The sequence below is a fragment of the Erinaceus europaeus genome, chromosome 12 (genome assembly GCF_950295315.1).
Source record: "Erinaceus europaeus chromosome 12, mEriEur2.1, whole genome shotgun sequence".
Lineage (NCBI taxonomy): Eukaryota > Metazoa > Chordata > Mammalia > Eulipotyphla > Erinaceidae > Erinaceus > Erinaceus europaeus.
The window spans coordinates 50830774-50854818 of NC_080173.1; the positions used below are offsets into that span (position 1 = coordinate 50830774).

At 46.0% G+C, this 24045-nt stretch overlaps 1 protein-coding gene across 5 annotated transcripts in view; it reads left to right on the forward strand.

The window, feature by feature from the left end:
* Positions 1 to 24045, forward strand: part of PLXDC1 (plexin domain containing 1) — an 83713-nt gene that overhangs the window by 40628 nt on the left and 19040 nt on the right. For all 5 annotated transcript variants that reach the window (XM_060203593.1, XM_060203590.1, XM_060203591.1 and 2 more), the window contains 6 exons: positions 226 to 344; positions 1149 to 1248; positions 10184 to 10279; positions 15691 to 15772; positions 19419 to 19479; positions 20631 to 20778. In XM_060203593.1, coding sequence (XP_060059576.1) covers positions 226 to 344; positions 1149 to 1248; positions 10184 to 10279; positions 15691 to 15772; positions 19419 to 19479; positions 20631 to 20778 — 606 coding nt within the window. The remainder of the gene's footprint in view (positions 1 to 225; positions 345 to 1148; positions 1249 to 10183; positions 10280 to 15690; positions 15773 to 19418; positions 19480 to 20630; positions 20779 to 24045) is intronic.

Here is a 24045-nt window from a genome sequence, read left to right on the forward strand (position 1 = left end):
GTCAAGCTAAGTATCTGGGGGTGGGGAAGCAGGTGTTCCAGATGCCTCCAATTTGGAAACAAGGCTGATGTGTGAGGGCTGCCCAGCTTCTGCCTCCATACATTGGCAAACCTCCTTTTTATCTCTGAGGGACTAAGCCTGTGGCCAGTGTATGTGGCCACTGCTTCTGTAGGGCCATACTCTCTGCACGATCTCCACCAGTCAGGCCTCTGCTCTTTTCCCCAGGGACAGTCTTTATTGTTCAGTGGGACCACGTTTACCTCCAAGGCCGGGAGGACAAGGGCAGCTTCACCTTCCAGGTGGCTCTGCACCGTGATGGCCGTATTGTATTTGGCTACAAAGAGGTGAGTGAGCCTTCAGTGGCCCTGTGAGTGTTGGAAACACAGCAGCTAATGCTAATGAGATGGCTATAGGTCCTACCCTGCAGAGCAGTAATTCTGCTTGGGGAGATTGACAGTAAAGCAGGTACAAATGCAGAATCACCCTTGTGACAAGGGTTTCTATGTCGAGGTGCCTGCAACCAGGAAAACCTTCACGAGGCTCTTTACCTGAACAAGGGCCAGGGGAAGCTTCCTAGGGGAAGAGAGTTGAAATCTGCAGGGTGTGCAGGAGTTAAGGAAGTAAAGAGGGTAGTGAAGTGTATTTCAGGAGTAAGGAAAGCACATGCAAAGTCCCTGTGGTAGAACAGAGCATGGTTGGCCTAAAGGACTGGGGGAAAAAAAAAAAAGAAGAAAGAAAAGATTGTTAGAGGCTCAGAGAAGATGCTTGGGAGATGACGATCCATGCTGCCAACATGGAACAGGGTGGTGGGAGGTGGAGAAAACTGGAGAGATAGGAGAACCAGTTAGCAGGATAACCATCGGGAGTTGGAAATGTATGAGAGGGGGGCTCCAAAGGTGAATGACTCCCAGCTATCTGACCCTCATGGAAGCATAATTCACTAAGATGGAGAAAAGAAAAAAAGTGTTTGCTGATGGTGAGGGGAAGACTTGGTCTTGAACTCTGGGTGGAGGTCTGTTGGATTTATGTCCTCAAGTCCTCCAAGAGGTGAGCCTGAGCTGGCAGGCAGATCTGAAGCACCCAACCAGTTCTGAGCTGGCCCCAGGGTTAGGGGAAGTGCTAATAGAGCCTCCTCTCCCCTGCCACAGATCCCTATGTCCGTCCTGGAAATCAGCTCCTCCCAGCATCCTGTCAAAGCAGGCCTTTCAGATGCCTTCATGATCCTCAATCCGTCCCCAGACATCCCAGGTGAGTCCCCAAGGACCTCCACTGGGAGGCTGGTCTTGCTGGTGGGGGATGGTGATGGTGTGGAGTGGATAATGCAGAGGGTTGGGGGCTGGGCAGTGGCGCACCTGGTTAAGTGCACATAGTATGAAGTGCAAAGTACCTGTGGAAGGATCCAGGTTCAAGCCCCCGACTCCCCTCTTGCAGGAAGAACACTTTACAAGTGGTGAAGTAGTCTGCAGGTGTCTATCTTTCTATCTCCCCCTCCCCTCCCTCCCTTCCTCTCTCAGTTTCTCTCTGTCCAAAAAAAAAAAAAAAAAAAGGAAAAAATGGCCACCAAGAGCAGTAACAGTAGATTCATAGTGCAGGTGCCAAGCCCCAGTGCAAACCCTGGAGGCAAAAAAACCCAAAAAACAAGAAAATGCAGAGGGTTGAGTGTCAGCTAAAGAGAGAAAGGGGTCTAGCTTTTTCCAGCTGTTTTTTTCACAAAAGCAGAGAGTTTACTTTTTTTTCTTTATTGGAGGATTCATGTTTTATACCCCACAGTAAATACAATGGTTTGTTCATGCATGACATCTCTCAGTTTTCCACATTACCATACACCCCCCCCCCCCACTAGGTTCTCTGTCAGTTTACTTTTTTGAATTGAATCTCCCGCAGGATGCATTGCTCTGGTTGTTGAGGGCTGGGGCTGGGGGCTGGGGATGGACGACAGTGCCCTGCCACTCAGCACCTTAAAAGACAGCAAAAAGTTAGGGTTTTTGATTCCTCCTAGAACATAACCTTAATCACCTCCTCCCCATCCCAGGTGACAGAAGGAACATCACAGGGATATCAGAAGACAGGAAGCCAGTCTTGGCCATGTCACTGAGTGCCTTGTGACATACTTAATCTCTCTAGCCTCAGTTGCCTCATTTATAAAACTGGAAGGCAGCTCTAAAGGTGCTTTTTCCTCCTAAGTCCTTGTCTAGTTCAGATATTTTAGGGGACCATGGTTCTTCCTCCCTTGTTCCCATTGTCTGCTCATGCCCAACGAGGTCTTATACCCACACTCCTTGGAGGAACAGGGCAGTAGGCATTTCACCTGCTGCTTCCAGACTCCTAACTCTGACACTCTGGAACTTCTCTTTGACTGAGCTGTGTGTACAAAAGTTCCACTGTGTGATCACACATGTGGGTATGTGTGCTAACCTTAACCAGACACTTCAGAATATTGATGGAGGCAGAGGGGAGCAAGTTCGAGTATGAGGCCTCACTTATTTACATATATTTCTGGAGAGGGATTTTTTTTTCCTTTTGCCACTGGGCCTTTGTGCCTGCATGATTCCATTGTTCTTGGTGGCCATATTTATTTATTTATTTATTTTAAATAGAGGTTAAGAGACCAACCAAGAGAGAGAGAGGCACCTATAGCACTGCTCATGAACACCCCCTCTACCCCCCTGCTTCAAATGGGGACTGGGGGCTTGAACTTGTGTCCATGCTCATGGAAACATGTTTGGCACTCTGCTTGGTGAGCCATCACCTGGTTTTTGGAAAGGAATTTTTTTGGTCACATCTTTACTGTTCCTGCTTGGGATAACTCAGTCCTCTGCATAACTAGAATAGTTCCTGGGAGGAAATATCTCCAGTGGGCTTGAGGGTAAAATGCCCACTGCTGAGCTGCAAATGAGAAATCTCTCCTCTGTGTCCAGCAGATGGTCTGGCTATGGCCTGGATGTTCCTTTCCTGCCACCACTCATGGGCGTGGGGGTTGGTGACCACCAACCACTCATGTGCCACTCGCCTTCTCCTCCCTTTGCAGAGCTTGTTCCCTCTGCCTCCTCTCCCTCAACACTGACTTTGAGAGCACATATTCATTGTCGGTTGCACACACTTGAGCTCCCTGTGTCTTGAGAGCCTCAGCTTCAGCTGGGACCTTGAGGGCCAACTTGGCACACAGCAGGTACTCCATACAAGCCATTGCTCTTCCCTTGCTCAGACACACCTCGAGCTTTTCTGGCAATTCCATGTAGTTTAGTGCCTTTGTAATGTTATGGCTGCACTGGGACTTTTTGGTTTTGTTGCCAGAAGGCTATTTTTCTGTCTGTACACCAAGACATCTTCAAACATACACCTAGAGTGACAGCAGCAGCACAAAGTTGTAGCTGTCCTTGCTGTGTGTTGCACAGCCTTGTGGATAACATGTTAGCCTTTAAGGCCCAATTCCAACACAAGATAGTGGATCTAAGTCTGGTAGTCACCTGGTATGCCCACTATGATCGTGTCAGCTAAATGCTAATGCATTTTTCAGTCTTGTTGATTCAATAGCCGCTGGTTTGAGCAATCTGTACACATCATCGCTAGCTATCTTTTGCACATCACTATCTATCTTTTTCCTCATCACCTCCAACTCCCAGTGCTCTAGCAAGTGACTCAGTGTGTGTGTGTGTGTATGTGTGAGAGTGTGTGTGTGTATGTGTGTGTGTGTGTGAGAGTGTGTGTATGTGTGAGTGTGTGTGTATGTGTGAGTGTGTGTATGTGTGTGTGTGTGAGTGTGTGTGTATGTGTGAGAGTGTGTGTGTATGTGTGAGTGTGTAAAATAAATAAATAAATAAACCTGTTACTGAGATGTGGAAAAGGGGATAGAGAGGGGGCAGGAAGAAGCACAGCCCACCTGAAATAACAGCAGGACAGCTGCGCCTGTTCTGTGAAGCCAGGAGGCCAGGCCAGGATGCCTTCTTGTCACTGCCAGATCCGATTGTGTCATTCCAGACTGGGGATTGAAGCCTCAGGCATAAAAGTCCAAATCCTCAGTGTGACGGCACTCGAAGCTCTGTGCAGCTGTGCACAGCCGGCCTTCACCCACCAGCCTATTGGGAAGCACTGGCCTGAATGCCCTGGCCCCCCAAACATGCTGAGGGCTTTCTGCATCCCTGTGACACAGTTCCTTGTATATAATGCCTTCCACTCCAACTTTTTTTAATCGTTTTCATCTATTAACAAATATGTGCAAACTATTTTCAGCAAAAGCCAACCACCAACCAAAGCATTCAACATGTCATTAAGTGTGGAAAGGGAACAAAATTCATTACGTAAAATATAAGTAGATGAGACACCTCACATTATATTTTCATGCTTTTTCAATAGTCTGTCAGTTTTTGGTGTGGTTTTCACAAACAGTAAAGCAGTTCAAACACAAAAGCAAGAACATAATGACAGTTTGGCAACTGTATTGGACTAATTGAAAGAATATGAAAGTAAACCTGTGGTCTGGGAGGTGGCGCAGTGGATAAATCACTGGACTCTCAAGCAGGAGGTCCCGAGTTCAATCCCCGGCAGCACATGTATCAGAGTAATGTCTGGTTCTTTCTCTCCACCTGCCTTTCTCATGAATAAATAAAATCTTTAAAAAAAATTTAAAAAGAAAGTAAACCTTAGGCCACATTTCTTGTCAGCCACTGCACAACATGATTGAGTCTAAGTGATTTAACTAGGCTGTAGACAGAGAGTGCGCAGCAGAGATGTGGTCTGTGTAGTTATTGCACATTGAAAAAAACATATCCATGCAAACTGTGTAGATATTATTCAGTAAGAATTATACTACCACATTGCAAAGCACTTGAATGTTCTTCAAGCTTTAAGACTTAGTCATCTAGTTCTCAAAGCAATACAGAATTATTAAATAGTGTATACATTATTAACATATTTTTAAATGATGGAAAAAGACAATGAGAGTTTAAAGATACGTATTAATAGGTTTGTAGAGTTAGAGGATTCTAGATAGGTCAGAAACAGAACTTAGGCCTCCTGAATGATACATAGATATTCATAGATTTCCTCTCTCACTATGATTTTACTTTTTTTTAATATAAGTGTCTTTAATTTTTTTTATTATCTTTGTTTGTTTATTGGATAAAGATAGTCAGAAATGGAGAGGAGAGAGAGAGATAGAGAGAGACCTGCAGTCCTGCTTCACCACTCATGAAGCTTTCCCCCTGCAGGTGGGGGCTGGGAGCTCGAACCAGGGTCCTTGGGCACAGTAACATGTGCGCTCAACCACGTGCGCCACCACCAGGCCCCTCTGATTTTACTTTTTTTTTTTTTTAATATTTATTTTATTTATTTATTCCCTTTTGTTGCCCTTGTTGTTTTATTGTTGTAGTTATTATTGTTGTTGTCGTTGTTGGATATGACAGAGAGAAATGGAGAGAGGAGGGGAAGACAGAGAGGAGGAGAGAAAGATAGACACCTGCAGACCTGCTTCACCGCCTGTGAAGCAACTCCCCTGCAGGTGGGGAGTCGGGGTTCGAACCGGGATCCTTATGCCGGTCCTTGTGCTTTGCGCCACCCGCGCTTAACCCGCTGCGCTACCGCCCGACTCCCCTGATTTTACTTTTAAGGTTTATGGGATCACTATAAGTTAAAGTATATTTAAAATTATACATTAAAATCCACATGCTTTAAATTATATACATATTAAAATTTTATACATTTATTTAAATTATATATAAATTTAAATGATGCTGAGATTGGAGGCTCAGACATGAAAGTCTTGCATAACCACTTTGCATCTCCTCCAACCAAAGTTTGGAGGATTGGTTTTAGCATTTTATCACTGGCCGTGGCATTGTCATTCTTATACCCAAGCTTGATTCCTCCTTGCCTGGGGAGGAGCTAGTTTTAGCTCCTACAATGAGGAGCTAAGTGGTTTCCACTGTTCAAGAGTCCCCCTTGTACTGAGTCCTGTCTGGGACATTCTCTCCTTCCGACTCCAAACAATTCCTTCCCACCCCTGCTTGATATGAGCATCCTGCACAGTCTCACTCCTGACACGCAGGAAAGGAAATGCTGAAAGCTACAGTCTTTCATACCTTCCTGCCTTAGGTCAACAGCTACATGGGCTTTGGAACAGGGTCTGGTGAGCAGCCTTTGATGAAGACAAAATAAGTAAATAAATAAATAACAGCAAAGCAGAACGATGACAGCATCTTTTTGCAGAGGCACACAAAGCAAACAGGGTGACCTATGTGCTGTTCATTAGAATGGAGGAGTGTCATTGCACCAAAGTAAAAGACTCTGGGATGGGTGCGTGTGGGGGATGAGTTCAGGTCCTGGAACATGATGGCAGAGGACCCAGTGGGGGTTGTATTGTTATGTGGAAAACTGGGAAATGTTTTGTTTGTACAAACTATTGCATTTACTGTCAACGGTAAAACATTAATCCCCCAATAAAGAAAAAAAAAAAAGAATGAAGGAGTGTTCAAAAGTCATTATCGTTTCCTCTAGTCACAGTTAAAATCTTTTCTTTCATGGACAGTAGAAAAACAATTTTAATAGGTGGGAGAGATAGCATAATGGTTATACAAAAAGATGTTCACGCCTGACATTCCAAGTCCCAGTTTAATCATCAACATCACCAAAAGCTAGAGCCGAGCAGTGTTCTGATTATTAGAAGAAGAAGAAGAAGAAAAAAAAAAAAAAACCACAATTTTAGTGTAGCCAGCGTTAAAATAGACAGAGATTTTGAATTAGTGGAAGCAATTCATGGTAATATTATAAATGGTTCCCAACTGTAGACTGCTCCTTGGCTGACCCCAGAATGACCTTGGATGGTCCTAACCCTCCAGGGCCTTGCTTAGACTAGAACTTTCCTTTTCATCCAAAGGCCGATTTTACTCCAGAAATGTGTTTCTGTGCTAGATTGCTGGGTGGGGGAGGTGGGAGGCCTTGGAACTGGCTATATAGCACATGAAAGGGGAAAAGGACCAGCCACAAGGTGAGGCGTGGGTGGCGGGGTTGTGTGGGGGGAGGTGGCAGTGTTACCAGATGTGATTCAGTTTGTCTTTTTATTTTCTTACCTCTCTAGATAAAAGATCTTTCAAAGTATTTTCCATTTGGAGTGTTTTATTGATCTAGGGATCCTCCCTCCTCTTAAAAAAATTTTTTTGGGGAGGAGTCGGACGGTAGCACAGTGGGTTAAGCGCAGGTGGCGCAAAGTGCAAGAGGCCTTGTAAGGAGCCCCTGGCTCCCCACCTGCAGGGAAGTCACTTTACAAGCGGTGAAGCAGGTCTACAGGTGTCTATCTTTCTCTCCCCCTCTGTCTTCCCTCCTCTCTCCATTTCTCTCTGTCCTATCCAACAATGATGACATCAATAACAACAACAGTAATAACTACAACAATAAAAAAGGACAACAAAAGGGGACAAATAAATATTTAAAATATTAATGTTTTATTACTTCCTTTATATTTACACTTTTTTCTTGTGTTTTTTTTCCCTCTGTCATTGCTTTCTTTTTCTTCCTCTCCTCCTCCTCCCCTCTCCTCACTTCTCCTCTCATCTTCTTTCTTTCTCTCCTTTCTACTTTGCTTCAGTATGGAGGAGTCCTCCTGCCTCCCCTCCTGAGCTGAAAGCTCCCTGGAGTAACAAGATCCTTTTTGTGTTTATCTCAGGGGCGCCCTAAAGGGACTTGAACCATAATTATTGGCTGAATAAACTAGTAACTGAGTGAGTGACCAAATGAAAGTCTTTTCTTGAACCATTAATTTACATTTTTAATATCATAACCTTCAGTTTTGGAGGGAAGTTTGTGGCTAGTTCTGTCTGCTTTCTTATTTCTTCTGACCATCTAGCTCTTACCTATTGGTGTCTGATATTGAAACAAATGGGAAAATGGAAACCTCCCAGTTAAGCCATTACTATTTCTTAACTGGGCAGCTGGCCTTTCTATGTCTGGACCATAGTTTTTCTGAGTCTTTGGTGAGTGGAGGGAGAGATAAAACAGAGCACTTTAAGCTTGCCAGCAATGTGGCTTTGGGGTGGCCCCGCCTTGCTTCCAGAAAGGAACTGTTACACAGATGGATGTCATCCTAGTGAGGCGGGACCCAGATGTTGGCAAGATCATCTAAAGGAAAACAACTCAGACGGGGATAGTAAGGATCCTGTTTACATAAAAATAAAAAATGTTACCAAAGTCATACACTCAAACACATATGAGTTGGCAAAGGAGATGAGCATACATATACATATTTAAGACCTTATTTACGAATGAGGAGATAGCATAGTGGTTGTGCTAAAAGACTTTCATGCCTGAGGAACCAAAGGTCACAGATTCAATCTCCAGCACTACCATAAGCTAGAGCTGAGCACTGCTCTGGTAAAAAGAAAGCAAAACAAAATAAAGCAACAAACAAACAAAAAGTTATTTATTGACACAAGATAGAGAATCAGAGTATGACTCTGGCACATGCAGTGTCAGAGACCAAACTTGGGGCCTTACACTTGAGAGTCCAGTGCCCTATCCACCATCTCCCTCTCAGTTTCTCTCTCTCTCTCTCTTTCTTCTTTCTTTCTTTGCTACCAGGGTTATCGCTGAGGCTCAGTGCTGGCACTACAAATCTACAAATCCACTGCTCCCAGTGGCCATCCCCCCTTTCTATTTTATTTGATAGAAGGGAGAGAAATTGAGAGGGAGAGGGGGAGATAGAGAGGGAGAGACAGAGAGACATCTTCAGATCTGCTTCACCACTTGTGTAACATCCTCCATGTAGGTGTGGAGTGAGGGGCTTGAACTCTGGTCTTTGCCAAAGTAAGGTGCGTGCTTAACCAGGTGTGCCACTGCCCAGCCCTAAACATATATTTCTACTCTCTTTCTCCTTCCTAGCCCATGCCATAGGCCCTACCCTACTTGGAGGGCGGTGTTAGCTTTTGAAGGACATCTGGCCATCTCTGACTATCCTCCTTATTTGAGGGAGATCTTCAACCAAGATAGCCGGGAGATCCAAGTATAGATTCAACTGTGAGGTTTCTTGGGAAACCCCCCCACACACACTGTCCCTTATATCTCTCTGTCCCTAAAGTTGACCCCTCTGACTCTTCCATGCCCCTCTTTGGGTCCCAACTCTGACTCCCTTCATCCTTCCTACTCCATTTCCTTCTAACTAAGGCTCAGCAGGTGGAGAGACCCTGCAAACCAGCTCTTCTTGTCCTCTCACTGTTAATATAGGAAGGGGTATATCTGACTGTCTGAGGTCCCCTTTGAGAAATGCCAAAACCTATGGAGGGGTTGGGAAGGAGAAACAGTCTTCCTTTTGCACTGCGGGTCAACGTGGTTGACATTTTCATGATTGTGTATAACCCATTCATTCACTGTCATTAATTTTTATGTGTCTTTTTAATTTAATTTATTTAGTTGATGGGACAGAGAGAAATTGAGAGGGAAGGGAAATAGAAACAGAGAGAGACAATGAGACACCTGCAGCCCAATTCCACTGCTCATGAAGCTTCCCCCCTGCAGGTAGGGACTGGGGATTTGAACCCAGATCCTTGCCCTGGATAACACATGCACTTAACCAGGGTACACCACCACCTGGCCACAGTCATTTCTAACCCTAACCCTACCCCTCTTTCATTCGGGACCGGGTACTAGATTCTGGGGCCAGAGACAGATAAACTGCAGGCTCTGCTCACGGGCAGCTCAAAGGCTGTGAGAGGATGACCAGTGAAGTCAGTGTTGTAGGGCTGTATGACAGGTGACACTAGACATTGCATGGGTGGCTCTGGGCCTCAGAGGAGGGGCTCCTCACTGTGCCTGAGAAGTCTTCAAGGAAGGTATATCAAGCCTGAAGTCTTGAAGGGTGAAGTAGATTTAAAAAAGAAAAAAAAAGTTTACATAAGTTACAGATCCCACCACTCCAGTCATCTTTGAAAGCAGGAGATAGGTTTGAAGGAAAAGAAAAGAATATATATATATTCTAGCTCCAGGGGCCTTATATAGGCTCAGTGTTGCTGCTGCTTGGCCCACTTTTTCATTTCAGAGAGAGAAAGAGGGGGAGACATCATAGTATTATGTCTTCCTCTGGTGCTATAATGTTCCATGTGGTGCCAGGGTTCCAACCAGAGATGTGAGCATGGCAAGGCATGCTTCCTATCTTCTAGTCTCTCACATTTGTCTTTTTTTTTTTTTAAATCTGTTTCAGAATCTCGGCGGAGGGCTATCTTTGAATATCACCGTGTGGAGTTGGACCCCAGCAAGGTGACCAGCACATCTGCTGTGGAGTTCACCCCATTGCCAAGTAAGTGGGGGGGGGTCATTCCCATTAGAGGAGGTTAGGGAGAGGAGGGAAAGAGGCGAAGAGAGAGGAGCAGGAGGAGGAAGAGGAGGCCACACTAGAAAGAAGAATCTCGGAGTCAGATGGAGCCCTTTCCTAGGCTCACATTGGTTTCTCTATGGTTAAGGCCACCTGATGTTTCTTTTTTTTAATTTTTTAATTATCTTTATTTATTTGTTAGATAGAGACAGCCAGAAATTGAGAGGGAAGGGGATGATAGAGAGGGAGAGAGACAGAGAGACACCTGCAACATTGCTTCACCATTTGTGAAGCTTCACCCCTGCAGGTGGGGCCCGGGGGCTTGAACCCGGGTCCTTGCGCACTATATAACACGTGTGCTTAACCAGGTGCGCCACCACCAGGCTTCCCACCTGATGTTTCTAAGCCTCCATTTCTCACTACCTCCCTCCCAGTGCTCTGCTCACCTTAGAAGCTCCAGAGGTACAAAGACTTGCATGGCAACTGTGATACCAGCTGCCACATCCCAGACCCAGAGCTGGACTGTGCTTGCTATATGACAGCAAACATTCTTTTTCTTTTATTTTTCTAGTGTTTGCTAGAAAAGAGAGAAATTGAGAGGGGAAGAAGAGAAAAAGAGAGAGAGAGACCTGCAGCATTGCTTCACCATTTGTGAAGCTTCTCCCCTGCAGGTGGAGACTGGGGACTTGAATCTTGGTCCTTGCTCTTGGTAACATGCACTCAACTGGATGCTCCACTACCCAGCCACAAACAGCATCTTTTCTTTTTATCTTTTCTTCCTTTCTTCCTTTCTTTCAATACCTTATTTTAAAATTTTAATTATGTATTTATGTAATATTATTTGATAGAGACAGAAATTGAGAGGAAAGGGGGAGGTAGAGGAAAGAGAGAGAGAGAAAGAAAGGTAGACAGATAGATAGACAGACAGACAGATAGATAGAGACCTGTAGCACTGCTTCACCACTTGTGAAGCTTTCCTCCTGCAGATGGGGACCGGGGGCTTGAACCCAGGATCTTGCACATGGTAACATGTGCACTCAGTCACTGCCCTTTCCCCATGTTGTACCCCCACTTCTCCTGTAGTTAGAGGTATACTCTGACTGTGGCCCCAATGCTGATGTGGACCTGGTAGCATAGGAGTTGGATGCTTTTCATAGTATGAGCAAGGCAGCTGGAGACAGTGAGGACAGTCTAGATGCACATCTATTCTTGTATTTTTAAGGAGAGTGATTTCTCTCCTGTCATACAGAATCTCCCAGTTTCCCTCCAAAGCTATGGCCTATTCCATACCTTCTGTGATGTTTCTCGCTTCTGGAGAGAGAAGAGAATGAAGGTTCTAGAATACTAGGCAGTGTCTCAGTGAGGGTCAGCAGGTGTCTTACTTCAGAAAAAGAGGCAGGTTCTAGGTGCAAGTCACAGCTCCACTCTAGTCACCCTCTCTACAGATAGGATGGAGCGAGAGCCTGGAAACAAGAAGCTTTTCAAGGACTGGTGAGAGCAAACCTCAAGTCCTCCAGCGACTCAAATAAAACTGTCAGTATAAGGACATTCAAGGACAGGGCTAACGACCTGCATGGAAGAAGTCAAATGTCCTGGGAATGCATTTCTGGGACACTGTGCATTTAAACCACTTCCCACCCCCTCCAGTGAATTTTGTGAGCATTTAATAGCATGTAGGACATCAGAAATGCAGATGGGAAATAAAGGTCAGTGGGTTTTATGATTATCCCTTGAGGCTCCCTTTTTGTCATGGCTAGTTTGACTGGAGCCTTTTAAAGGACCTGCAGAATTAATGGGAACCACCAGGCCATGGGTTTCTGTGTGGGTGTCCACATGGGTACAGCATGTTGAAGAGGACCGTCTTGCCAAAGCTGTAGTTAGAGCACCTGGGAAACCAGTTAAATTTATCTTGAGAAAAATCTGTATTTCTGTGCCCTACACTTTCTCTCTTTGGGATGAGGAAGATTAGGCAAGATTCTTACAGAGCTGAGAGGGATGATTTCCAAGGCATCATACTCTGTGGCAGGCTTCTCTTTTAGAACAGACTTGTAAGAAGGTGATCTGGTGGGGAGGGTGGGAGCTGTGGCAGAAGGCAGCCACCCCACATGATCAAAAGCTTAGCTTCTAGGCTCAGACATGCGTGGGTTCAAACCCAGACTAGCCACTCTCAGTTCTGTGACTCTCCCCAAGTGTGTTTCCTCTAACGTGGCGACAACAGTGAACCTCTCTCTATGGATCCTACGTACATTTAATTGTCCACCTGCAAACACCTCCGGATGCTCCAGGGAACAATGTAGCCGGAGAGCTCTCACATGAGTGCTAGCCAGGCCTGCCTATTTCCTGCTGATGCCTTTCCATCCACCCTTACAGGGCCTGCTAAAGTCAGCCAGACAAAAAGACACAGTATCACTTATAGCTGGTCTCTCCCACAAAGTGCCTGAAGGTGGCCATGCAGTTCTTCTGCTAGCTCCCCCTCTCCCAGGGCTGGCTCCCAGATGCCATCTTGGTGGGGATGCATGGAGTGCTAGTACATTATGGTAGAGGCCTGTGGCAACTCATAGTGAGAGAGAGAGAGAGAGAGAGAGGTGTTTACTGACTGAGTGGACCAGCAAACTTTTTCTTTATAGTTAATTGTTGCTTCCTTTTGTTTGTTTGCTGTCAGGGCTTTTGCTAGGGCTTTGATCTGCATAATTTCACCACACTCAGAGGAATCTGTATTTTTTTTTTTTAATGAGAGTGGGGCAAGTGGTGATTTACCTAGTTAGTAGAGCACACATCTTCAAAGCAATGGAACAATGCTATAGCTATCTCTCTATATCTCCATGTCTCCTCTCTCACCTTACCATCCTGGCTGCTGGTGGGAACAGACCTGAAATGCAATCCTTCTAGCCCTGTTCACGGAACTCCTCCTGGTTGAACTTTCCCAGGAAAGCTACTATTTTACTTCTTCCCTAATCCTAATCTCTGTTCACTTGTTCTCTCCTTAGAGGTCATTGCTTAACCTCCCTGAACAGAATATGCTCCTATCCCTAGCACTGTCATTCTGTTCCACTTACTTTTATATTTCCTTTATATATTGGATAGAGACAACCAGAAATTGAGAGGGAAAGGGGTGATAGAGAGGGAGAGAGACAGAGAGACACCTGCAGCACTGCTTCACCACTCACAAGGCTTTCCCCCTGCAGATGGGAACTAGGGGCTCGAACCTGCATTCTTGTACGTTGTAACATGTGCGCTCAACCAAGTGCACCACCACCCAGTCCTCGTTCCACTTATTTTTCCACAGCCCTTCTAACCACCAGGACTCCAGGGTCGATGTATTTGTCCTTATATCTGTTGGGTCTTCTTCATAAAACCAGTTTCCATGTGGGCACTGTTCTGCCTTTTCCTATCCCCCTCAGTATCTCTAGCACCTGAGACAGTGCTTGGACCATGGTGGAGCTGCAATAAATATTTACTGAAAGAATGAATAGTGGAGGGGGAGGGTGGCAGCTTGCCTGGTAAAGTACACATGTTACTATGCCTAAGGGCCAGGGTTCAAGCTCCTGCAGGGGTGGGAAAGTGGAGCTTCATGATCTGTACATCAATGCTGCAGATGTCTCTCCTCTCTGTCTCTCCCTCTCCTCTTTCTCATCCTCTACCAAAAAAAAAAAAAAAAAAGTCACCAGGAGCAGAACCATGCATTCAGCAATAACCCTGGTGGCAAAACAAACAAACACAACACAACAACAACAAAAGACGAGGAATGAATGTGCAGATGAATGAGTGAACAAACACCTAATAGGTATATGGCAAGGAGGAATAGGACTATAGCCTATAGCACGTAGCATGTTCCAGGCTCAGCTTGTGTCAGCACTTTTATAAACGCAGGGTGGGTGTTATCTCAGGTCATCCTCATATCAGATCTGTCAGGCAGGTAGAGCATCCTCCCTCCTTAACAAATGAGATGCCGAGGCACTGATAGCAGGGTGACATCCAAGGGAAGATGTAAGCCTGCATGTGCTGTGAGGTCAGGGCACCCTCTGTGGGTCGTTCAGCACCAGAGAAGAGGGAATGACCTGTGCCTAGTTTAATGTTTCAAAGGCAGCAGTCAGGCTTCTCTGGGAGCAGATAGGAGCCAGATTCTGAAGTCTTTCCCACCACATGAGGAGTGAGTGCCCCTAGCCAGCCAGCACTGGATGGGGGTCAGACCAGAACGTCTTAGAAAAATCCTTTCAGTGATTATAGACAAAAAAACAAAACAAACAAACAAAAAACTGCACCATAGACATTAAACTTGTTGTGAAACTAGATCCTAATAGTTACACCCCAAGAAAAAAAAAACTATCACATGATGAACATGATAGAAATGGTAGCTAAGGCTACAATGGCAATCAATCGTATTGCAGGATATATGCATTAAGTCGATGCGTTATGCCCATTGAATTTACACAGTGTTATATGTCAAATATATCTCAAATTAAAAAAATCATTGTTATCTTTACTTATTGGATAGAGACAGCCAGAAATCGAGAGGGAAGAGGGAAATAGAGAGGGAGAGAAACAGAGACACCTGCAGCCCTGCTTCACCACTTGTGAAGCTTTCCCCCTGCCGGTGGGGACCAGGGGCTTGAACCTGGATCTTTGTGCACTGTAGTGTGTGCACTTAACCAGGTGTGCCACCACCCAGCCCCAGAATATATCTCAATTTTTTATTTTATTTTATTTATTTATTCCCTTTTGTTGCCCTTGTTGTTTTATTGTTGTAGTTATTATTGTTGTTGTCGTTGTTGGATAGGACAGAGAGAAATGGAGAGAGGAGGAGGAGAGAAAGATAGACACCTGCAGACCTGCTTCACCGCCTGTGAAGCGACTCCCCTGCAGGTGGGGAGTCGGGGTTCGAACCGGGATCCTTATGCCGGTCCTTGTGCTTTGCGCCACCTGCGCTTAACCCGCTGCGCTACAGCCCAACTCCCTATATCTCAATTTTTAAAAATCCTTTCTAACTCTGTAATTGTGGGCAGCAGCCCAGAAGCATAACTCCCCAGACTAAGTGAGATTCCTTGAAATTTTCTTTCATAACCTTCATCACAAAGATAATTATGCAGTTATTCTTGTCTTAGTTATCTGTTTATTTGCTGTCTTCCCACCTTCTACGGTCTTGGAAGGCAGGGGCCAAACTTACTACTAAATTCTAGCAGGGCCTGGCCCCCTGGTGACAGAGAAGGAAGAGGGGATGGGAAGGAGGGAAGGTGACAGGAGTAAGGTTGGAAGGAATGTGGGTAGCATTAATGATCTCTAGGATTCCTGCTAATCTGAGACTTCCCAGTCATGAGAGGGCCAGGATTCAGGAAAATTACACCTTTTGAAGGCCCATGGGGGACTCCTGCTGAGGGCTGCTGCCTTCTCTTTTGCAGCCTGCCTGCAGCATCAGAGCTGTGACACCTGCATGTCCTCAGACCTGACCTTCAACTGCAGCTGGTGCCATGTCCTGCAGAGGTTTGTGCCCAGGCTCATCCTCTAGTTCCAGGAGGCAAATTGTGGAGGAGGGGCAGAGGGTGACGTGGCTTGATCCCTGCCTTGTCTCACTGCCAACAAGGGAGTCTCTTGAGCCAGTCCATGCTGACCCCTGGGGCAAGAATGTCACAGAAGTGAGTTTCTCCTTGAGGCCTGTGATGGACTCAGGTGATCATGGGGCAGGGTACCTGTGGTGATAATAGGTTTCTGGGAGACCATTCAGGGGTGCCAGCTACGCAACCTGTTCCTTAAACCCAAGAAGGGCTGGTTCATCCTAGGGTCAGGCTTCTCAAAGAGTGGGTCATTGCTCTGAATCAGCTAGAGCTCGAGTCAAACGTGCAGATTCCCAGGCCTCTGCATTAGTATCTCTGGGGAAAAAAAACCTAGGAGACTATGTTTTAACACAGCCCTTACCTGCCAGCAGGCATGCACTCTGCTGGCTGAGACAGGGGATGATCCACAGACCTACTGTCCATGACCCTAAAACACCTCAAGATCTTTCTCAGGCTATAACAAGGCTTCCATAAATCCAGGGTGTGCAAAGGGCTGACGCCTATGGAAATCTGGGACAAATCACAAGGCTGTGTTTGCTTGGTTTTGGAAGCAAAGAACATTTTGGATGAGATTTAGGTTCAGGGGTATGGTTGTTAAGTCTGTCTCCTCTTCCACTCCTTCTGAAGTCATTTCCTTAGAGATTAAGCTCAGAATTAGTGCCCTGTTCTCCTATCCAAGATAAATAAATGGGGGGGGGGGGGCGTTTGAATCCTAGGATTCTCATTAGAGGAGAAAGCCCCAGCCATTCCAAGAACCTCTAAGGCAGTCTCGAAAATTGCCCATTACAGCATCTGAGTTCTACGCAGCTGTCGTGCGTTTGTCAGTGTTTCCTTTGCTCCCTGCCAGCACCCTGGTGCAGAAATAGCAGCCATCATCTTTCCCTATGGCCTGCCTGGCACCCGGGGCACATCCCTGAGCCAGGAGGAGAGGGGTCCTCAGCAGGCCACCCAGGTGTTCGCACCAGCTGTGCTCTTATTCATCCTCTCAGGACTTCAGTTTGTTTTCTTTACAATATTAAGAGTTATATAGTTCAGGAACATAGTATTTTAATTCCTCCAACATCAGACTGTATTTTGATGTTGTGTCTGGGGATTCACTGCTCCAGGCTGACTTTTTCAGTTGGGGAGAGAGAGAGAGATTGATTTCAGTTGGGGAGAGAGGGAGAGAGAGAGAGAGAGAAGGAAAGACACCACAGCTCCAAAGTTTCCACATCCATATGATGGTGGCTGTGCTCAAACCTGGGCAAACTGCAGTTTATTTTTTAATAAGAGAGAGGCAACCACTCTGACCAAAGTACTATTTCATCATTCATGATGTTCTATTTGTTTTTATCTTTCTCATTTAAAAAAAAATTTAGTGTGGGCGGAGGGTAGATAGCATAATGGTTATACAAACAGACTCTCATGCCTGAGGCTCCAAAGTCCCAGGTTCAATCCCCCGAACCACCATAAGCCAGAGTTGAACAGTGTTCTGGTTAAAACAAAAAAGAAAAAAAATTTGATGCAATACACCAACTCCAGTCCAATTCTGCTTTGTGTTTTCCTTTTTGTTCTTATTTTTAAACTTCTGTCTCTGAGTGAGATCATCCCATATTCATTTTTATCTTTCTTGACTTAATCTCACTTAACATGATTCCTTCAAGCTCCATCCAAGGTGAAGTGAAGAAGGTGAATTCACCACTTTTAATAGCTGAGAAATATTCCATTGTGTGTATATACCACAACTTGCTCAGCCACTCATTTATTGTTAGACACTTGGGTTGCTTCTAGGTTTTGGCTATTACAAATTGTGCTGCTATGAACATAGGTATATATAAATCTTTTTGGATGGGTGTGTTTGATTCCTTCTTTCTCATTTTTTATTATTTTATTTTTTCCCTCCAGGGTTGTTGCTAGGGCTCAGTGCCTGCACTACAAATCCTCTACACCTGGAGGCCATTTCCCCCATTTTGTTGCCCTTGTTGTAGCCCTTGTTGCCATTGCTGTTGTTGGATAGGACACAGAGAAATTGAGAGTGGAGGAGGAAGACAGAGGTGGGGAGAGATAGACACCTGCAGACCTGCTTCACTGCCCATGAAGTGACCCCCTGCAGGTGGGGAGCCGGGGGGGGGGGGGGTTGAACTGGGATTCTTGGTGTCCTTGGTGTTGGTGCCATAACCTGCTGTGCTACCTACCACCTGTCCCCCTCCCCCCGTTTTTTAAAATGTGATGTTAAAGGATCAATTTCAGGTCTCATGGATGCAAGGCACTGGCTCTACCTCTGAGCCACTCCCTGGTCCCCAAGCCCCCCAGTTTTGCAAAGCCATCTGGGACTTTCACAGGAGAGATGCCAAACCTCAGAGAGAGGTTGCTTCTTTCTGCAGTGGAGCTTCATGGCGTTGTTCATCCTGTGCAGGTTCAGGCTTGAGAACACTGCACCAGTGTGAGGAGCTGATCCAGAGGACCTCAGAAAAACCCTGAGTCCTGGGGCTGGCTGCCACTGTGTGACTCAGCCTCCAACATCCAACACCCAAAAGTCAAGAATGGGTGGTTGGGGAAATAGCTCATTTGATAGAGTGCAGGACTTGCATGCCTGAGGTTGCAGGTTTGATCCCTGGCACTGCACATGCCAGCGTGATGCTCTGGCTTTCTCTCTCTTCCTCTCTCTCTCTCTCTCATTCATGAAATAAATAAAATACAACTTCAAGAAAAGGCAAATAACAGTAATATGAGCATGATACCATAGAGAACACACTCAGGCCCCCACCTCTTCCTCAGGGGAACACTTGGCATCTTCTGGCCCAGCTAAGCTGTACAGTCTCCTCTCTAGGGACCCTTGACAGCTAGTTTTCAATCCCTCTCAGCCTCTGGCAGGGCCCTCATGTCTTACTTTATTAATTGGCTTATGCAGTACCAGGCATTTAGCCCAGGGTCTCACACAGGTGAGGCAGGCATGGGCCCTATCACTGAGCACCTCCCTAGTTCAGGACCCTTATTTCTGCACACAGGGTGGTTTTGCTGGAATCTGCTAAAGTTTACTCTTGGCCGGGCATCTCTTTTCCACAAAAAAGGGAGGTTCTGTGAATGAACAAGACTTTCCCCAGACAAGAGCATCTAAGTGAACTCCTTGGATTCCCAGCGACTTCATGACACTGCAGTCACCGGGGCATGAAAGGTCCGTAAAGGCCATGCAGTCCATCTAGTCCTGTCCTCCTGAGTCAGGACTAGATGGACTGCATGGCCTTTATGGACCTTTCATGCCCCGGTGGTTCTGGAAGTTGGTATGTGTGCTATTGAAGTGAGTAAAAGGTCCTGGGGGTGGGGGGGGGTTGTTAAGAAAGGGAGGAGGCTACAGACACCACCCCTTCCTTCTGGGAAGGAAGGAATTAAAGTAGCAGGAAGATCTGACTCTGGATCTTATGGCCTCATGGTGCCAGGAGCACCCTCTTATTGGTCTTGGTGAACTTGATCACCCCAGTCCTGGGACATTAGACACACGCGCGCGCGCACACACACACACACACACACACACACACACTCATCCTTAGGCTTCTTTGTCAATCCCATAATACCTCTGACCTTTGGTCCCCCTGCAGATGCTCCAGTGGCTTTGACCGCTACCGCCAAGAGTGGCTGACCTACGGCTGTGCCCAGGAGGTGAGAGTCTTGCATGAGCCAGGTTGTGGGGACAGTAGGGCTGCCTCTTCCTTATCTTATAGCTCTTTTCCAGGACTCTCTGCCACCTGGGACTTAAGTCCTAGAATGTTTAGGGCTGGTGAGAGCAGCCGTGGGAAGCTGGGTGGGGCTAGGGTGGGATGGAGACTTGGTGGGTGCCAAAGTGCAGCGTGCTCTTCTGAGGACTTGGCCGCCAAGGGCGGCTCTCCAGGAACCCTTGGTCCTGGCAGAAGAGACTCCGGGTGTGTCCTCAGCCACAGCTGGGTCCTCTGGGAGTCTGTGGGTAGCAGTCATTCTGGGAACAAGGCACCTCCTACTTAGAATCCCAGTCAGGTTCCTTCTCATTGCCATAATTTTCCAGAACACTCAACACTAGGATTCTGGACATCCTATGCTCACACTGCAAACTAACATAGACATTCATCCAAGCCTCCTTTCACTCTCTTTCCATCCCTCTCTCATCTGCTTTGCAGACCAGGTGCCTTGGTGTGCCCAGCATTCCACTGCTACCCTAAACATTCTCTGATAGAGTCTTTTTTTTTAAATAATTTATTTCTTTATTGGGGAATTAATGTTTTAAATTCAACAGTAAATACAATAGTTTGTACATGCATAACATTCCCCAGATTCCCATTTAACAATACAACCCCCACTATGTCATTCATCATCCTTCATGGACCTGTATTCTCCCCACCCACCCACCCCAGAGTCTTTTACTTTGGTGTAATACTCCAATTCCATTTCAGGTTCGACTTGTGTTTTCTAATCTTGTTCTGATAGAGTCTTAACATGGCCCTAGGAACTGGGAGAAGGGACAGTCCCCTGTTGGCTAGAGTGGGTAAATGAAGGCACAGAGGAAGTTAGTGACTTGGATTACATCTCAATTTCCTTTTGTTACTATTAAAAAAAAATACCCCCAAGAGTAATGGATTTGTTGTGCAGGCCCTAAAAATAACCCAGGTGGCAAAAACAAACAAATGCAGCTGACAGATAGCTGGCCTGTGGGAGGCTTCTGTGCACTCAAGCCCAGCTCTGGCGAGGCTGCTACATCTGGGACCAAGCACTGGCCTCTCACACCTTCTGTCCTCCAGTGTGAGGCCTCCTTTCAGGGCAGCCCCACATCTCGCTTGCAGGCTGAGGGCAGGACGTGTGAGGACTTCCAGGATGAGGACCACTACTCCTCTTCCCCAGACAGCTCCTTCAGCTCCTTCAGCCCCTTTGATGGAGACCGAACCACCACCACCTCCTCCTCCCTCTTTATCAACAGCCTCACCACAGAAGGTAAGGACGAGGGGAAAGAAGCACTCCTGGACAGGAGTGCTGCCCTCGGACACTCACTGTCACCAACAGAGACTATCTCATGGAATGACATTGCCCCAGTCCTTCAAGATGAGAGGCCTGAAGGGCCAGGAAATAGCTCTCCCGGTAGAGTGTATACTCTACCCTGTGTGAGAACTCAGGTTCAAGCCCCAGGACACCACATGGGATTCTGTAATATGCAATTTTCAAGACTGCCTTAGAGGCTCTTGGAATGGCTGGGGCTTTCTCCTCTCATGAGAATCCTAGGATTCAAACAGCTTCCCCCGATCCTCCCATTTATTTATCTTGGATAGGAGAACAGGGCACTAATTCTGAGCTTAATCAGAAGGGAATCCATACAAGCAGTGGAGCAGTGCTGTGATGTTTCTCCTTCTCTCCCTGTCTCTTTCTCCCTCTCTGTCTCTCACTCTCTAAAGAAAAACAAATAGTCCACTGGAAGTGGTGGAAGTGCCAGTGACAAGCTTTTTTTTTTAATATTTTATTTTATTTTTGAGAGAGATTCAGAGAGAAAGAGAGACAGAAACACCAGAGAACTGTTCAGCTCTGGCTTATGGTGGAGTGGGGGACTGAACCTGGGACTTAGGAGCCTCAGGCATGAGAGTCTGTTTATATAACCACTATGCTATCTCCCTCGCCCTCCAGTGAAAAGGCTTAGTGATAAAAAATATATAATAATTTTTTCCCACCAAGGTTATTGCTAGGGCTTGATGTCTGCAAGATGATTCCACCAACACCCCCCAGCAAACCCCTCCGCCATACACACACACACACACACACACACACACACACTTTTTTTTTTTTTAATCTTTTTCTGATAAAAACAGAAGTAGAGAGGTAGAGAGGAAAAAAGAGACACTTGCTGGCCTGGCTGTCCTCAGGGGTTTCTCTGCCATCCCCAAGTCTGCCACATTTACTGGAGCTGCCAGAAGTCCAGTAACTACAGAATATTCTTAAATTGGCAAGTGGATAGCACACCTGTTTTGTTATGCATATGACCCAGGTTCAATCCTGGCCTCCGCAACACTGAAGGAAGCTTTGGTGCTGTGATTTCTCTCTCTCTCTCTCTCTCTCTCTCTCTCTCAATTTTTGCTTGTTTGCCACTAGAGTTATCGCTGAGGTTTGGTGACTGCACTGCAAATCCATTGCTCCTGGCAGCCTTTTTTTTTTTTCTATTTCTTTTTTCTTCTTTCTATTTTACTTGATAGGACAGACAGAAATTGAGAGGTGATGGGGATATAGAGAGGGAGAAAGACAGAGAGACACTTGCAGACATGCTTCACCACTCATGAAGCTTCCCCTGTGCAGGTGGCATGGGAGGTGGCACATGGATAGAACTTTGGACTTAAAAGTATGATGGGGTACTGTGTTCATTCTCCATTTGATCTCCAGAAGTGAGTATGCCAGAGTGATGCTCTGCTGCCTTTCTCTCTCTCTCTCTCTCTCTCTCTCTCTCTCTCTCCATATATATCTTTAAAGAGTATAATGACAGGGGCTGGGTGGTGGTGCTCCTATTTGAGTGCACATATTAAATGCACAAGGACCCAAGTTTAAGCCCCCAGTCCCCACCTATGGGGGAAAGCTTCACGAATGGTGACGCAGGACTGCAAGTGTCTCTCTGTCTCTCTCCCTCTCTATCTCCCTCTTGACTTCTGGCTGTCTCTATCCAATAAATATATAAATATTAAAAAATTAAATACAATGATATGGATGGTGGAGGTCTGGAGAGGGAAGAGGAAAGAAATGCATATTGCATATTTTGAATGACTCAGTTTGTTTCAGGTTTTGGTACTTATGAGGATAAGCTCCACTCATCTAGAGCATTCTCCTAAAGAGTATCCCTCCCTTTCCTTTTTGAGATGTGAATCTGCAAGGGGAGAACCACAGGAAGTGTTAGCCACTGGGACTTATTTAGGAAGCCTCAGGATCCATCTTGAGATACAGTGTCTTGGTGTGGAAATGGGGTGCATGAACACACACACACACATCCCCTAAAAGCCTTCCTCAGTTTCTTGCTGCTCTTTGGAGACTCTGGAAGGCTACTGCCACCCCTGGCCTCATCTCTCACCATCCCCACTCACATCCTCTCCACCCTCCAGTACACTAATTTGTTTTGTGCTCCTCAACCAGCCGAGTCCTTGCTGCCTCCGGGCCTTTGCCCATGAACTTTCCCCTGTCTGGAAATCCTTTCCCTAGTTCCATTCCTCTTCCCCCACTTCCTGATTCTTTTTATTTATTTTTTAAATTTCTTTATTGGGGGGGCTAGTGGCTTATAGTTGACAGTAAAATGTAATAGTTTGTACATGCGTATCATTTCCCAGTTTTCCACATAATAATTCAAGCCCCCCCAGGTACTCCTCTGCCATCATATTCCAGGACCTGAACCCCCCCACCACTGGCCAGAGTCTTTTACTTTGGTGCAATACACCAACTCCAGTCCAAATTCTATTTTGTGTTTTCCCTTCTGTTCTTGTTTTTCAACATCTGTCTGTGAGTAAAATCATCCCATATTCATCCTTTCGTTTCTGACTTATTTCACTTAACATGATTTCTTCAAGCTCCATCCAAGATGGGATGAAAAAGGTGAAGTCACCATTTTTACTAGCTGAGTAGTATTCCATTGCGTATATACACCACAACTTACTGAGACACTCATCTGTTGTTTAACATTTGGGTTTCTTCCAGGTTTTGGCTGTTACAGATTATGCTGCTTTGAACCACTTCTTGATTCTCTTCATCTTTATCTTCATCTTTATCTTTTACCTGACCCTCTCCCCCACCAGCTTCATTATGCTGGATTTTAACTGTCCCTCCACCATCCCCACATGTTAACTCTCTGTGATCAAAGATCTCTTCTATGCTCTGCACTCCCAGTGCCCAATTTAGAGTGGTAAACAATGAATATTTGTTGATCAAGTGAACACAAGACATGAAATGACTTGTTCCATTGTGACAGTGCTCTGTGCCTTTGAGTAAATCACCACCCCTGCTGAGCTTTCATTTCTTTGTCATTGGGCTGTGCGGAGCAAGCTCTGTAAGGCCTGCCCTGCCCACCCCATGCCCACCACTCCACTGGCCACCAGAGAGGTGTCATAGAGGAGGAGAAGAGCAGGATGCAGTGGGGGTGAGTGCGCTGAGTGATGACACTAGACACTATGGCAGGGGATAGTGCATTTACTGGGTTACATGGAGGTATTCTTGCATGTTGTATGCTTAACCCGATGCGCCACC